Raw genomic sequence first — 16,298 nt, 5'->3', positions numbered from 1 at the left:
CAATTTGAAGATAAGCACATGCTCAGGCTGTACAATGAGATGTTTCAAGGTTTGTGTGCTCCCTCCGATGCCTTGACTTGACACCTTCTTGTTCCCGACAAGCTGTCTCTGTGTGTTTGATATGTTTTGATCAATCACAAATCGGGATCTCCCAGGTCTCGACCGGGACAGCGGCGCAGTGGTTAGCACTGTTGTCTTACAGCTGCTGGGTCCCAGGTTCGATTCCCGGCTTGGGTCACTGTCTGTGCAGAGTCTGCACGTTCTCCCCATGTCTGCGTGGGTTTCCTCCCACTGTCCAAAGATGTGCAAGTTAGGTGGATTAGCTGTGCTAAATTGCCCCTTAGTGTCCAAAAGGCTAGGTGGGGTTACTGGGATAGGGTGGAGGCGTGGGCTGAAGTAGGATGCTCATACCAAGAGCTGGTGCTGACTCGATGGGCCGAATGGCTTCCTTCTACACTGTAAACTCTATGGGGATTTTATGAATCTTTACCTATGATTTGCCTAGCAGTTTGATGCTGTGATTTAATCTCTGGAAAGTTCCAGTTTTGAACAGCAAAAACTAAAAGTGTAGAATTTAACTACAGCAAGAAAAATTAGGACAAGCCATGACAGAAAGAGGCTGTTTAGCTGCTCCAGCCTGCCAAAGCAGTCAATTAAATCACCTCAATCCCATTTTTCCCACCATAGCTCCGTATCCCTTTATATCCTTGCCTAATAAAATTTTAGTTTTAAATGTCGGAACATACGGAGACTTTTAGGAGTGAAAATTCCAGATTTCCAATACTCTGTATGTCTCCTGACTGGCCTAGCTCTAATTTTGATACCATTTTCCCTACAGAGACCACACTTTAGAAAGGATGTGAAGACATTGTAAAGGGTGCAAAAAAGATTCATGAGAATGGTCATGGTCGCTGTGATTAGGAACTCCAGTTACGTGGGTAGATAGGAGAAGTTGCGGCTGTTCTCTGAGAAGAAAAGCTTGAGAGGAGATTTGATTGAACCTGGGACCCTGGAGCTGTGAAGCAACTATGCTACCATGGTTGAAATATATGCATATACCCTAGAGGAGCTCCTACTACTCGCACCAGTTTCATTCCAAAGCTGCATGTTGGACTTCACATGTTGACTCTGTTTCTCTCTCCACAGATGCTACAAGGCTGGCTGAGTTTTCCCAGTTTCCATCTTAATTTCCAGAATGTGCCCCTTACTGTAGCTTCTCTTAGTGAGATTGTCAAATTAAGGGCATTTTTATGAAGCAAGCCCATGGTCACTGGGTTGAATCTGTCAAACTCTTCCAGCCTATGAATTTTCAATAGAGCTAGATTTGAACCTGGCTTTAGTAGGATATCGTCTAATCCTCTGCACCATCACATCCCTCGCATACGGAAAGCCAGCTGCAATTGTATGGACAATAAATGTCTTCCTTCATTTCTCTTACAGGAAAGTGAACATTTGAAGAAATTCCAGGTGACGTGGGAACTTCATAACAAGCACCTTTTTGAAAACTTGGTGTTCTCTGAGCCACTTCTGCAGAGTAGTTTACCATCACTAGTAGCACAGCTCCGGTAAGCTCCTCTATAACTAGAACACTTTTGCGCTTTTAAACAGAAACCACAAGGGAAACAATTTATAATTTAGTGTTTTGTTTTTAGCAACGTTGTTGAAATGAGAAGTCCTTTTTGTGGCAACCATTCTCCTTGCTGGGCATTTCTGGATTCTCTGCAGTGTGAAGTATCAAATTAACTAAACTCTTCAGGATATTGTCTGCTGCTGTGATACTAACCATGCTCGTGTCCTCTTAGATCAAGCTCATTGTCTTTGAAGTAATTATTGTGTTACTTTATGGGAGTGATGTGCAGTTGCAGATGAACACATGAATTAGGAGCAGACTTAGACCGTTTAGCCCTTGAACTTGCAACACCATTTAAGATCATGACTGAACTGATTGTAGACTTAACTATACTTTTCTATCTACCCCAATACCCTTTGACTCCCTTGTCACAGAATTACACAATGAAGAAGAGGCCCTTCGGCCCATTGGGCAGCACGGTAGCATACTGGTTAGCACAATTGCTTCACAGCTCAGGGTCCCAGGTTCGATTCCCAGCTTGGGTCACTGTCTGTGCGGAGTCTACACATTCGCCCCATGTGTGCGTGGGTTTCCTCCAGGTGCTCCGGTTTCCTCCCACAGTCCAAAGATGTGCAGGTTAAGTGGATTGGCCATGCTAAATTGCCATCAGTGTCCAAAATTGCCCTTAGTGTTGGGTGGGGTTACTGGGTTATGGGGATGGAAGTGTGGGCTTGGGTAGGGTGCTCTTTCCAAGAGCTGGTGCAGACTCGATGGACCGAATCGCCTCCTTCTGCACTGTAAATTCTATGATTGGGCCTGCACTTGCATATGAAAAATGAAATGAAATGAAAATCGCTTATTGCCACGAGTAGGCTTCAATGAAGTTACTGTGAAAAGCCCCTAGTCGCCACATTCAGGCGCCTGTCCGGGGGGGCTGGTACGGGAATCGAACCGTGCTGCTGGCCTGCTTGGTTTGTTTTAAAAGCCAGCGATTTAGCCGAGTGAGCTAAACCAGCCCCTATGAACAACCAGTCATATTAACAACACCTGACCTACCTACCTACCTAATCCCATTTTCCAGAACTCGGCCCATAGCCTTGAATGTTATGATGTGCCAAGTGTTCATCCAGGTACTTTTTAAAGGATGTGAGGCAACCCACTTCTAACACCCTCCCAGGCAGCGCATTCCAGACCTTCACCACCCTCTGGATAAAAAGGTTTTATCTCACATTTCTCTTCCCTTCCCCCCACCCCACAAAGCCTCCTGCCCTTCAGCTTGAACCTGTGTCGCCTCATGACTGACCCTTTGACTAATGGTAACAGCTGCTCCCTATCCACCCTGCCCGTGCCTCTCATAATCTTGTCCGCCTCAATCAGTTCACCCCTCTGTCTTCTCTGCTCCAGTGAAAACAACCCAAGCCTATCCAACCTCTCTTCATAACTTAAATGTTCCCATCCCAGGCAACATCCCGATGAATCGCCTCTGCAACCTCTCCTGTACAATCGCATCCTTCCTATAATGTGGCAACCAGAATTGCGCACACTACTCCAGCTGTGGCCTCACCAAAGTTCAATATAATCGATGATGACCTCCCTGCTTCCGTAATCTGCAATAGATTGCCAATAAAAAAAATAACTTGGCCTTAAAATATTAATTGACCCTGCCCCCACTGCTTTCTGGGGAAGAGAATTCCACAGGTTAACAACCCTGCATCTCTGTCTTAAATGGGAGACCCCTTATATTTAAACACTGCCCCGACATCATGTCTCTACCATAAAGGAAATATCCTTTCAACATCCAACCTGTCAGGCCTCCTCAGGATCTTGCATGTTTCAGTACAAGCACATTTCATTCTTCAAAACACCCAATGGATACTGACCCAATTTGTCCAATTCTCCCTCAAAACAACTGCTTCATCCCAAGAATTAGTCGAGTGACCTTCTCTGCGCTGCTTCTAATGCAATCAGTTTTATACTTCCAGCAATTTTCTCATACTCTAATTTATCCCCAATTTATTTTGTCATTCTTTGCTGTGTTTTATATTATGTCCAATCTTCTGACTTGCCAATAATCTTCCTGGAATTGTATTATTTTTCTTTCCATTTAAACTAACTTGTTTAGTTAGCAGCAAATTATGCATCCTTCCCCTTGAGTCTTTCTTTCTCACTATAATGTAACTTTGCTAAGTGTTGCAAAATAGCTCCATTGTCTGTCACTGCATCTCTACTGACCTACCCTCAATCTAATTTCTCAGTTCACTTTAGCCAGCTCTGTCTTCATAACCTTGTAATTGCCTTTATTTAAGTTTAAACACTACTCTTAGATCCACTCTTCTCTCCCCCAAACTGAATGCAGATTCTGTCATATTTATGATCACGGCTACCAAAGTGCTCCTCAACTACGAGATCATTCCTGACTCATTGTACATTACTCATTGTCCAAAATAGCCCACTCTCTGGTTGGAACTAGAATGTGCTGCTCCAGGAAATTGTCCTCAAAATCTCTCAACTCACCTTCTAGGCTACCGTTGCCAATTTGATTCATCCAACCCAAATGTAGATTAAAAACTCCCAGTCAGTAATGTGTGTTGGAAATCTTGCCATATGTTAATGCCAAGTGAAAATAGGATTGATATAATGTTCCCTGTGGTCAAATAGCCTGCCAATATTTGAATAAAAGCAGAGGTACTCGATAGGCAAATGACCATGAAACTGAATTACTAACAAACCTGCACCCCAGCCATTAGTTACAGCCTTCAGAAGGGGATGGCATGGTTGAGGGCTACAACGAGAAGATTTAAATTTAAAAAACAAATGCTTAAAAAACAAACATAACTTTAACAAATAGATATGTTGGTGCTGTGGCAGCCTTCCATCTCGTAGAACATAGAACTGTACAGCACAGTACAGGAAGACAATGGTTTACGCTGTGGTGGTCACCTCTGTGTTAAGCATCACTTGGTGTGGCTCAGGAGCCCAATGAATGCATGTATTCGAACAATGAATGCTCATTGTGATGTCAGTCAAGATTCAGATTCCAACAAAATCTTGCGGACTGTACATCCTGTAAAACTGCGAAGTTTTAAAGTTAGCCCTCCCCACCACACGAGGAGTCAGAAATATCAGCATTTTGGGAATTTTGTATTGAACAGCGTTACAGGGATTTGCACAATGTCAAAACAAAATTAGCGCCCTGACATTTCATCCCTCTCCCTGGGTCATGCTGTACAAGCGCTGAGCGTTTTTCAAAAACTTTGTGCCTTTGAGTTGAGGACTTTTATGATTTGTTTAAGCACAGTTTGAAGTATCTCTATTTCTGTGCCAAAATCATTGATGAGCTGTGTATCCTGGGTCTGAGCTCGTGGGAACTCCTTTAATCTGCAGATCTGCAGTGAGTCTCCTTGTCACGCACCAAAACACAGGAGTGATGGTAACTTATTGTTTGGTTTAATTCTGCAAAGAGAATTCAGGCATCAGACCTTCCCTTTTAACTTTCATCATATTTGTGAACAAAACACTGCCTGTCTGGAACTATAGTGTAGCCCTTGATGGAAGGACAAAGGAGACCATTGGGTCCATCAAGCCTATTATACCTGCTCCTTGAAAGAGCTGTCCAATTTGGCTTCTTCTCCTGGTGTTTTCCTGATGTCTACACTTTCTATTAATTTTTTTATCCGTTCTAGTGAATGCATTCCTCTGCCACTCATTTTCTTGAAGAGGTTTGCTCACGGTTTCCCCCCTGTTATTTATATCCACCCACACAGTTGTTAGTATTGCCAGCAGTTGGGGAAGGCAGTGCACTTGATTACACCATGTGGGGAACAATGTGCCACACCGTCTATATTCTCATCTGTTTGTCTTAAATGGTGCTGATTGATTTCCTTTAAGGTTGGGTACAGCATCTCATGATTCATACAGTGAGGATATGTATAGTACGTTACTACAGCGGTACCTACAGATGGACCAGGAGATGAATAGAGTTGCTGCAGAATGGCTGGAGTGTCAAAAACGAATAGATGACTATGTGGATGAACAGGTGAGGCTCTCTTTTACTGACATCCCTTTGCAACTTCACGGTTACAATTTCAACATTGCCCAAGTGTTTCCATCTTTAAAACGCATAGATATTACCATGTGTCTTGAAATGACTTTTTTGATGCAAGTCTTAGGCTACAAATTGTTTTCTAGAAAGTATTTGACAATATTGCTTAGTGACTAGTTCGATTATCAAACTTAAGGATTCTACTGCCTTCACGATTGGGATTGACTGAGTTGGCTAGTCCCAATTTTTGCTGCAGTTGTAATAGCTGTTTCTTAATACTTGATTTGTAATTGAGCAATTTGAAGACACAAAATCTTCAACAAATGCACAGTCCATTCATCAACCAGAGTTTGTGATACAAACTGCACAATACACTTTGACCATGTTCTGCACATAGCTCTATTCCAGAACAGATTGGTGAATGTTGCTGGGCGGGAGCACAAGTAAGGGAACACATTGTCGCAATCCCTTCTCAAAATTAGCCATCTGACTTTTTTTTTAAAAGCATATAATTGCGAAAATTAGGATACGTCAAAGGTGCTTTGTGCCCTTTAGGTTTATATTTCACGTCTAGTGGTTTCCAGGGCTTCTCGGCCAATTCATCGACCCCACACACGCGCGCACACACACACACTCCATTTCCCCCCTCCTCCCTGCCGCTCCCAACTGGCATCAAGATCAGACTGGGGATCTATAAGGTACTGTTAGTGCCTCAATAACTGTAAGGGCAGCACGGTAGCATGGTGGTTAGCATAAATGCTTCACAGCTCCAGGGTCCCAGGTTCGATTCCCGGCTGGGTCACTGTCTGTGCGGAGTCTGCACGTCCTCCCCGTGTGTGCATGGGTTTCCTCCGGGTGCTCCGGTTTCCTCCCACAGTCCAAAGATGTGCGGGTTAGGTGGATTGGCCATGCTAAATTGCCCGTAGTGTCCTAATAAAGTAAGGTTAAGGGGGGGTTGTTGGGTTACGGGTATAGGGTGGATACGTGGGTTTGAGTAGAGTGACCATGGCTCGGCACAACATCGAGGGCCGAAGGGCCTGTTCTGTGCTGTACTGTTCTATGTTCTATGTAAAGAGTGGAGCATTATAATAAGGCTGGTTTAGCTCAGTGGACTAGACAGCTGGTTTGTAACGCAGAACAAGGCTAGCAGCACGTGTTCAATTCCCTTACCGGCTGAGAATTCTGAATTCTCCCTCTCTGTACCCGAACAGATGCCAGATTGTGGTGACTAGGGGCTTTTCACAGTAACTTAATTGCAGTGTTAATGTAAGCCTACTTGAGACAATAAAAAAGATTGTCTATTTATTTATTTAAAATTGACCTCTAAAATAATATAATATCCAAGGCACTTCAAAGGAACGATTTCAAACAAAGCCGCTTATGGGCATATTGGGTCAGATGTTCAAAAACTTGATCAGAGGTAGATTTGAAGGAGTGTTTTAAGGGAAGGAAGTGAGAGGCAGAGAGTTGTACGGAGGTATTCCAGAACTTAGGACCTAGGGAACTGAAGACGAGGCCAGCACTGTTGGAGCGATTAAAATCAGGTATGCACAAGAGGCCAGAATTGGAGGAGAGCAGATATCTTGGAGGGTTGTGTGGGGAAGAGATTACTGAGATGGGAAAGGGAGAGGCCCTGGATGACTTTGAAAACAAGCCTGAGAATTTGAATTCTAAAAGTGTTGCTGACTGGGAAGCCAATGTAATTAAAATTTTTCTCCAATTTTGCTCCTGTGAAATACCTTTGATATTTTACAACATTGAAGACACTGTATAAATGCAAGTTGTTGTTGCTGTACCCAATTTTTAAATCAGATTTTTAAAAATTAATTTGTGGGATATAGACATTTGTTAGCCCAGCATTTATTGCCCATTTCTCATTGCCCTTGAGAAGGTGGTAGTGAGCTGCCTTGTTGAACCGCTGCAGTCTACACAAGGCTGTTAGGGAGGGAGTTCCAGGATTTTGACCCAGCGACAGTGAAGGAACGGCGATATATTTCCAAGTCAGGATGTTGAAAGTCTTGGAGGAGAACCTCCAGGTGGTGGGGTTCCCATGTATCTGCTGCCCTTGTCCTTCTAGTTGGTGGTGGTTGAGAGTGTGGAAGGTGCTGCCTAAGTAGCCTTGGTAAGTTGCTGCAATGCATCTTGTAGATGGTACACACAGCTGCTATTGTTTGTCGGTTGTGGAGGAAGTTAATGTTTGTGGAAGGGATGCCAATCAAGCGGGCTGCTTTCCCTTGGATGGTGTTGAGCTTCTTGAGTGTTTTTGGAGCTGCACTCATCCAGGCAAGTGGAGAGTATTCCATTACATTCCTGACTTGTGCCTTGTAGATAGTGGGCGAGCTGTGGGGAGTCAGGAGGTGAGTTATCCCCCACAGCATTCCTAGACTCTGGCCTGCTCTTGTAGCCATAGTAATTTTAAGGCAAAACCAGTTCGGTTTCTGGTCAATGATAACCGCCAGGATGTTAATAATGGGGGCTTCAATGATGGTAATGCCATTGAATGTTGAGACGTGATGGCTAGATTCTCTCATTGGAAATGGTCAGCCCCTGGCACTTGTGTGGCACAAATGTTACTTCCCCCTTGTCAACCCTAACCTGGATATTGGGGAGCACTGTGGCTTCACAGTGCGGAGTCTGCACTTTCTCCCCGTGACTGCATGTGTTTCCTCCGAGTGGCCTCCTTTCCTCCCACAAGTCCCGAAAGACGTGCTTGTTAGGTGGATTGGACAATCTGAATTCTCCCTCATTTTCTTTCTTTCTTTTTTCTTTTGTTGACTTCTGGATCAAGTTGTTGGGAATGAGCTTTCTGTAAGGTTACAATTAACCTCCACACATCACTCCCTCTTTGATTTTGGAAGATGCTTCAAATTCTAAAACTGTCTTCAATATTTCCGTCACCTTTAGGCACTTAAGATTGGTAACCATGATTTTGTAATTCTTTAACCGGGAAACCCTCTTTGTTCCAATTTTATTTTTAGCCGCCTTTGTTTTTCTTTTAAAAGGGCAACTCTTTGGCTTTCTTTGCCATGCCCAGCCTCTTTGCACCATTCAACCCAACCCGATGTATTCCTGCCTGACCGCCAACACAGAATGCCACCCTCTATTCTCTCTGGCATCAATTTGCATGCACTGTACCTCCCTGACAGACCAGCTCTTTTTTTGGGGGGGGGGGGGGTTTGGAGCCTGTGGAGTTTGTACTCTCTCCGCGTGTCAGCGTGAGTTTCCTCCGGGTGCTCTGGTTTCCTCCCGCAGTCCAAAGATGTGCAGGTTAGGTGGATTGGCCATGCTAAATTGCCCCTTGGTGTCCAAAAGGTTAGATGGGGTTACAGGGATGGGGTGGAGGTGTGGGCTAAAGTAAGGTGCTCTTTCCAAGGGCCGGTGCAGACCCGATGGGCTGAATGGCCTCCTTTTGCAGTGTAAATTGTAGCAGTGGGGGAAAGGGCAGCTATTGTCGGATTTCATCAGATTTGAGAATTGGAAATTATTATTAAAAAACATTTTTAAGAAGCTCAACATCAGCAAAACGACTAGTGAGCTTGAAGTCCACGACTCCCTGATTACTAATTAAATTATTTTTTCACTCCTTGTTCTGTGCACTGCATATCTGGCAGCAGGCTCACTTCTCTCAGCTCGATCAGATGAAATCATCTTGTAGATGCCCTTCAAACATCGCTCCACTCTGCCAGAGTATTCAAACAAAGACTCCCTCAGCGGGACCCACCTCATCAACTCCTTCCTAAATCCTTAAATCTCCATAAGTCATTTCAGTCCTGTTTCCCATCTTTCAAACACAAAACCTATTTTTCCAAGCATTCTGCTTAGCTGTAATTACAGTGGTTCACCCTTCTCGTCGTAGCCGTAGCTTCTCCACACAGCAGCAATTCTTTTGTTTCTTTCTGCCTGTGTCTTTGTCTTCCAAAATGAGCTGTCCCTCTTTGTGTTACGGTGTGAAAACTGTCAATTGGTTTTCAATAGGTTTCAGTTTGGGTTTCTTTACCTATGACAACCAGATCAGATGAGCCCGCCTCCAGGAAGAGGTTTATAATCGCCCCATTCCCCCCACCATCTAGAACGTTCTGTTTCAGCTTAAATTCAGAGACATTTTAAAGCATAAGTGTCTGGTGAAGTCCAGTGTTTGCAACACGTTAGCCAGCAAGCCATGCAGTTGCATCAAACTGACGATGGCTAAGATTGGGCAATAACTGCTAGACTTCCCAGTGACATCCCAAGAATTAGATTTATTTTTTAAGGAAAATGGTAATTTTGTTTTTCATTTGAACAGTTTTGAGCATTTTCCTTTTTTGAAATCTTTTGTTATTTCTATAACTTTCACTGTTAATGGTTCGATTCCTGGCTTGGGTCACTGTGCGCAGTCTGCACGTTTTCCCCATGTCTGCGTGGGGTTTCCTCCGGGTGCTCTGGTTTCCTCCCACAAGTCCCAAAAGACGTGCTTGTTAGGTGAATTGGACATTCTGAATGCTCCCTCTGTGTATCCAAACAGGCGCCGGAGTGTGGCGACTAGGGGATTTTCACAGTAACTTCATTGCAGTGTTAATGTAAGTCAGTTTGTGACACTAATAAAGATTATTAGTTTTATTACGAATAGTTTCCAGAAAACTGTACTAATCCCAGTAGTCAACTGCAATTAATTGAAGGTCCTTGGAAAATAGGCAACAGGTTTAGATCAAGGATCTGGATCGGCGCAGGCTGGGAGGGCCGAAGGTCCTGTTCCTGTGCTGTAATTTTCTTTGTTCTTTTTCTTTGTCTTCATTTAATTTATTGCAGTAGAGTGTTTTCAGTATCCTTTTTGAAGAAATTGAGTGCAGCTATCCAAAAATCGTATCCAACTGGTGGTGACATAGCAACATTTCTAAGATGCTTTTAAAGTAGAGAAAAAACTTGCATTTTTGTATCGCCTTCATCGGTACCACACCAGAGTGCTTTACTGCCAATTAAGTATCTGTGAAGTGCAGTCCTTCTTATAATATAAGCAAATGTGCAAGTTAAGTGCATAGCAAGATCCAACATATTGTAGTGTGATAAGTGACCAGGCGATCTGCCTTTAAAGGGTTTCCTGCTCTTCCCTGAATTATGCCATTGGAACTTTTGCATTCTAAGTTTGAAGCTTCATTCAAAAGACAGCAGTTCAGAATAATGCACCTCTGAACTATAATAATAATCTTCATTGTCACAAGTAGGTTTGCATTAACAGTGCAATGAAGTTACTGTGAAAAGCCCCGAATCGCCACACTCTGCCGCCTGTTCAGGTACACGGAGTGAGAATTCAGGATGTCCAAATTGCCTAACAGCATGTCTTTCGGGGCTTGTGGGAGGAAACCGGAGCACCCGGAGGAAACCCACGCAGACACATGGAGAACATGCAGACTCCGCACAGACAGTGACCCAAGCCGGGAATCGAACCTGCAACCCTGGCGCTGTGAAGCAACAGTACTAACTACTGTGCTACCATGCCGTCCAGTCTGGACTATGTGCTCAAGTCTCTGGAGTGGGCTTTGAGCCCACAAAGCCTCTGCTGAGCCAAGATATCACCTGAAGGTTGATGAGCCAACAGTTTTTGCCATTTTTTAAAATTAAAGTGTACAGTGCAGTGGTGTAATTATTGGATCCAGTTTTAATGGCATTTTCCCTCCTTGTTAGATGGCAATGAAGACCAAACAACGCATGCTAAAGGAAGACTGGGAGTTCTTCAAACAGCGTCGGTTATTGGAAGAGCAGGTAAAATGGCAACCTCTGCCACCGTGTGCACAAGTAATGTGAAATTAATATATTTACTTCGTAAAGAGCCCAGAACAAAGGAACAAAACCTTAAAATTAGAGCTTGGCCATTTAGAGCTGATGTCAGGAAACACTTCTTCACACAAAGATAGAGGAAATCTGGAACTCACTCTAAAACATACGGAACTTTCAGGTGGTGGTGGTTCCAGGCATCTGCTGCTCTTGTCCTTCTAGATGGTAGTGGTCACGTGTTTGGAAGGTGCTGCCAAAGATGCGTTCCTGCAGTCCATCTTGTAGATGGTGCACACGGCTGCTGTTGTCCATCGGTGGAGGGGTTGAATGTTTATGGAAGGGGTGCCAATCAAGCTGGCTGCTTTCTCCTGGATTGTGTGTGGCTTCTTGAGTGTCTTTGGGGCTGCACTCATCCCGGCAAATGGAGAATATTCCATCACATTCCTGACTTGTGCTTTGTCGATGGTGGACTGGCTTTGGGCAGTCAGGAGGTGAGTCACCCACCACAGGTTTCCTAGCCTCTGATCTATTCTTGTAGGCACAGTATTTATATGGCACGTCCAGTTTTGTTTCTGATCAATGGTAACCCCCAGGATGTTGCTCGTGGGGGGGATTCAGTGATAGCACTGTGGCTTCACAGCGCCAGGGTCCCAGGTTCGATTTCCCGCTGGGTCCCTGTCTGTGCAGAGTCTGCACGTTCGCCCCGTGTCTGCGGGGTTTCCTCCGGGTGCGCCAGTTTCCTCCCACAGTCCAAAGACATGCAGGTTAGGTAGATTTGCCATGATAAAATTACCCTTAGTCACCAAAAAAGGTTAGATGGGGTTATTGGGTTACGGGGATAGGGTGGAAGTGAGGGCTTAAGTGGGTCGGTGCAGACTCGATGGGCCGAATGGCCTCCTTCTGCACTGTATGCTCTATGTTCTAAGGCAGGGGTGGGCAAACTACGGCCCGCGGGCCGCATGCGGCCCGCCAAAGGTATTTCTGCGGCCCACCAAGTCATTAAAAAAAAAAAAAAAATTTTTTTTCTTTTAAATTTTTTTTTTTTAATTTTTTTTTTAAAAGGTTAATGGGGGGGGGGGGCTGTTGGGTTACTTACTGGTATAGGGTGGATACGTTGACTTGAGTAGGGTGATCATTGCTCGGTACAACGTCGAAGGCCGAAGGGCCTGTTCTGTGCTGTTCTATGTTCTATATGAGGCGCCCAGAATCATAACCGGGTGAAGTAATTATTTTACTTAATATACTATGCGGCCCTTTGTGAATTGTGAATTTCTGAATGTGGCCCTTGCACGGAAAAGTTTGCCCACCCCTGTTCTAAGGCATTGCCATCACTGAATCCCCCACAATCCACACCCTGGGGGTTACCATTGACCATTATCTTCCATAAGCGGCTGGTTTGGCACAGTGGGCTGAATAATTGCCTTGCAATGCAGAACAATGCCAGCAGCGTGGGTTCAATTTCCGTGCCGGCCTCCCCAAATAGGCGCCGGAATATGGCGACTCGGGGTTTTTCACAGTAACGTCATTGAAGCCTACTTGTGACAATAGGTGATTATTATTATTAATAGGCTGAAGATGTCTTATGAGACCGATTTGGGGTCGACAGACTTTATGGCATGTACGACATTTGTTGTCATGTGGGATGTCTGGTCATGTGTTCTCAGTTCAGGTCTGATTCCACTTTTCCTCTCCGTTTAGTCATAGTTGGCTCTCAAAATGCTGGGATCCTTCCCATAGACTCTGCCTCCATCTGGTTCAGTCCAAGGCAATAGCCTCCCAGGAGTTGATGTCAATGTTGGATTTCTTCATTCAGGGCAGATGTATCAGAAATGGACAAAAAAACGCTTTCCTGTGACTTGCAATTCACAGTCATGTTCACCAATCATGCTCAGTTGATAATAAAATGGATTCCCTGATTTCAGCTTGAGAATTTCACTGTGATAACCAGCAAAGCATCAAAAGCTCCAACAAGAAAACTCATCCGATTGTAAATTGTTCTTTCAAGAGTGATTGACAAAGGGTCCATATCGAAGTGCTTAGAATATAAAATTCACTGTTAGCTTGGCTCGGTCACCTAGTGGTCAGGAGATTTTGGATTTAAGCACCAAGAAAGGAGTGCTGCATTGTCAAAGGTGCTATATTTTGGAAAAAGATATTAGATGCAGAGGTCCTACCTTTTTGGGGAAGTTGATGTAAAGTCAAGAAATGGCACAGCATACGAAGAGGCTTTTAGTCTATCATGGGAATAACAGCTCCTCCTTCACTCCGTCCTATTGTTAGCTCACCATTAGAGATGGCTCAATCATCGCCTGCTGCTGGAGGGTTGCCCTGTCAACTTGGTGCTCCCCTCTCAGCTTAGGAAAAAAGTGAGGTAATATAGTACAAAGCAATTCATTCAGTATTGTTTTTAAAAGTGTTACTTGGTGAGGGGAATGATATCTGGAATAATAGGTTATGCTAGAAAATTTCAGTGAGTCAAATTAAGTGACTTGATCAAAACCAACACATACCTTTCAGAATAAAAATGGAGTTAATAGATACATTCACGACTCCGAATTGAAAGAATTAGACAGTACATGTTTAAGAATGACACGCATGTAAACCTACATTTATAACACACCTTTCACAACATCAGGGTATGCCAAACAGTTTGCAGCCAATTAAGTTTCTTTTTAAATACAAGAACAGTTGGAGAAACAGCAGCCGGTTTGAACACAGCAAGTTCCCATAAACAGTAACATAATCAATAGTAACTTAATCATTACCAGATTATCATTTGTTGTGTTGGTTGGTGAATATATGTGAACCAGGAACCTGGGGATAACTCTCCAACTAATCAATATCATGGAATTGGATCACTTGCATATACCCAAGAGGCAAAAAAATGAAATGAAAATCGCTTATTGTCACAAGTGGGCTTCAAATGAAGTTACTGTGAAAAGCCCCTAGTCGCCACATTCTAGTGCCTGTTAGGGGAGGCTGGTACGGGAATTGAACCCGCGCTGCTGGCCTGTCTTGGTCTGCTTTAAAAGCCAGCTATTTAGCCCTGTGCTAAACCAGCCCCGTATACCCCTTGGGGGCTGGTTTAGCTCATTTGGCTAAATCACTGGCTTTTAAAGCAGGCCAGCAGCACGGTTCAATTCCCGTACCAGCCTCCCCGAACAGGTGCCGGAATGCGGCGACTAGGGGCTTTTCACAGTAACTTCACTGAAGCCTACTCGTGACAATAAGCATTTTTCATTCATTTCATACAGGACAGGAGGGCAGGCAATGTGTTGGTGTAATGTTTCATATGAATGTCAGCACCTCCGGCGGTGCAGTAGTCATGCTGAATCTTGTTTCTAAGTGTCCAGACTTACAACTTTCCGATTCAGAGACTCAAATTCCACCTGTTGAGCCAAAGTTGACAGTAAAAATACAATGTAGGGAGATTTTCTTTGGCTTGACTTGGCTACCTAGGTTTTACTGAGCTCCTTATTCTCAATGCATGTTTCACTTTTCAATGCATTGATCATTTAGAAAGTGTTTTTAAAACTTTTTAAAGTCATTAGGAATGGCCCTTCTTGGGCCGGCACGGTGGCACAGTGGTTAGCACTGCTGCCTCACAGCACCAGGGACCCGGGTTCAATTCCGGCCTCAGATGACTCTCTGTGTGGAGTTTGTAAATTCTCCCCATGTCTGCGTGTTTTCCTCCCACAGTCCGAAGATGCACGGGTTAGGCGGATCAGCCATGCTAAACTGGCTGTAGTGTCTAAAGGTTAGGTGGGGTTATGAGGTTACTGGGATAGGATGAGGGAGTGAGCCGAGTTGGGGTGCCCTTTTGGAGGGCTTGGTGTAGACTCGATGTGCTAAATGGCCTTCTGAACTGTAGGAATTCTATGATTATTATTCCTGACATTTGCTGTCTTCTGATATTCTGTTTATGTTCAGATTCTATGTATTAAGGTTCACCATTTTCTTCCCCAGCTTACAAACAGCAAGAAAGCACTAACTGGGGAGAACAATTTCACCGACACAATGAGGCATATGCTGTCATCACGATTGAGCATGCCTGACTGTCCGCACTGTAACTATAGACGCAGGTAAGTGTCTCGGGGACATGCATCTGGTGCCAAGGATTTCAATGTATTAAATGTTAAAATAACTTGGAGTACTAATTTTTTTTCTTATTTCTCTTCTCCCTTTTTAAAATTTATTCTTTCATGAGATATGGGCTTTGCTGGCTAGGCCAATATTTATCCATCCATAATTGCCCTTGGGAAGGTGGTGGTGAGTCACCTTCCTGAACTGCTGCAGTCTATATCATACATCCATTATGGTTCCCACTGTGGAGATGGGGTGGAATTCCCTCGCATATTGGGTGTACTTGTCTTGTTTAGCTGACATTTTCCCACATTACCATATACAATGCCCCATGGTGTTGCACTCTTCGTATTTTCCTGCTCTTGCTATTTATAGATTTGGTCTGTTTAAGTATCCGCTGGCCTGTTCCCAGTTCGCTATTGTTTAAATTGTTCCCCCTTATTATCCTGCTGGTGCTCTCCGTTCCTGGCAGTGTTGGCTTCTTGCTGGGTATTATCGTTGCCTGCCACCCATACACTTTGATGCAGAGTGCTACCAGATCTTTCAGCCTCAATTGGCACAATCGCCCAGATTGAACAGGTTCTCAACCTGGCACCCAGGCAACCACATACCTTCAACAGTATTGCTGGATAGCGATTAGAGTTGGGGAACATATCCGATTCTCCCTTCTACAAGTTGGATTGCTGAGGTCAGTTGCAGGGCCCCCTATTTAATTCAGCAGAAATTGAGGTGGTAATTTCAACCTTACCTGCTGGGTGGGGAATCCATAAGATTGGTAGAATGCTGGGTTTCCGGTCAGTGGAGAGTAAAATCTGGTAAATGGTGTACAACCAGCCATGCATTCAATCCCATTGG

At 44.2% G+C, this 16,298-nt stretch overlaps 1 protein-coding gene across 2 annotated transcripts in view; it reads left to right on the top strand.

Annotated features, from left to right (window-relative positions):
* fam193a (family with sequence similarity 193 member A) overlaps positions 1-16,298 on the top strand; it is a 266,074-nt gene that overhangs the window by 199,769 nt on the left and 50,007 nt on the right. For both annotated transcript variants that reach the window (XM_038805884.1, XM_038805883.1), the window contains exons 7-10: positions 1,441-1,565; positions 5,459-5,606; positions 11,271-11,348; positions 15,327-15,442. In XM_038805884.1, the coding sequence (XP_038661812.1) occupies positions 1,441-1,565; positions 5,459-5,606; positions 11,271-11,348; positions 15,327-15,442 (467 nt within the window). The remainder of the gene's footprint in view (positions 1-1,440; positions 1,566-5,458; positions 5,607-11,270; positions 11,349-15,326; positions 15,443-16,298) is intronic.

This window comes from Scyliorhinus canicula, chromosome 8, assembly GCF_902713615.1.
Source record: "Scyliorhinus canicula chromosome 8, sScyCan1.1, whole genome shotgun sequence".
Taxonomy (NCBI): Eukaryota; Metazoa; Chordata; class Chondrichthyes; order Carcharhiniformes; family Scyliorhinidae; genus Scyliorhinus; species Scyliorhinus canicula.
This window is presented reverse-complemented; position numbering and strand designations above follow the sequence as displayed.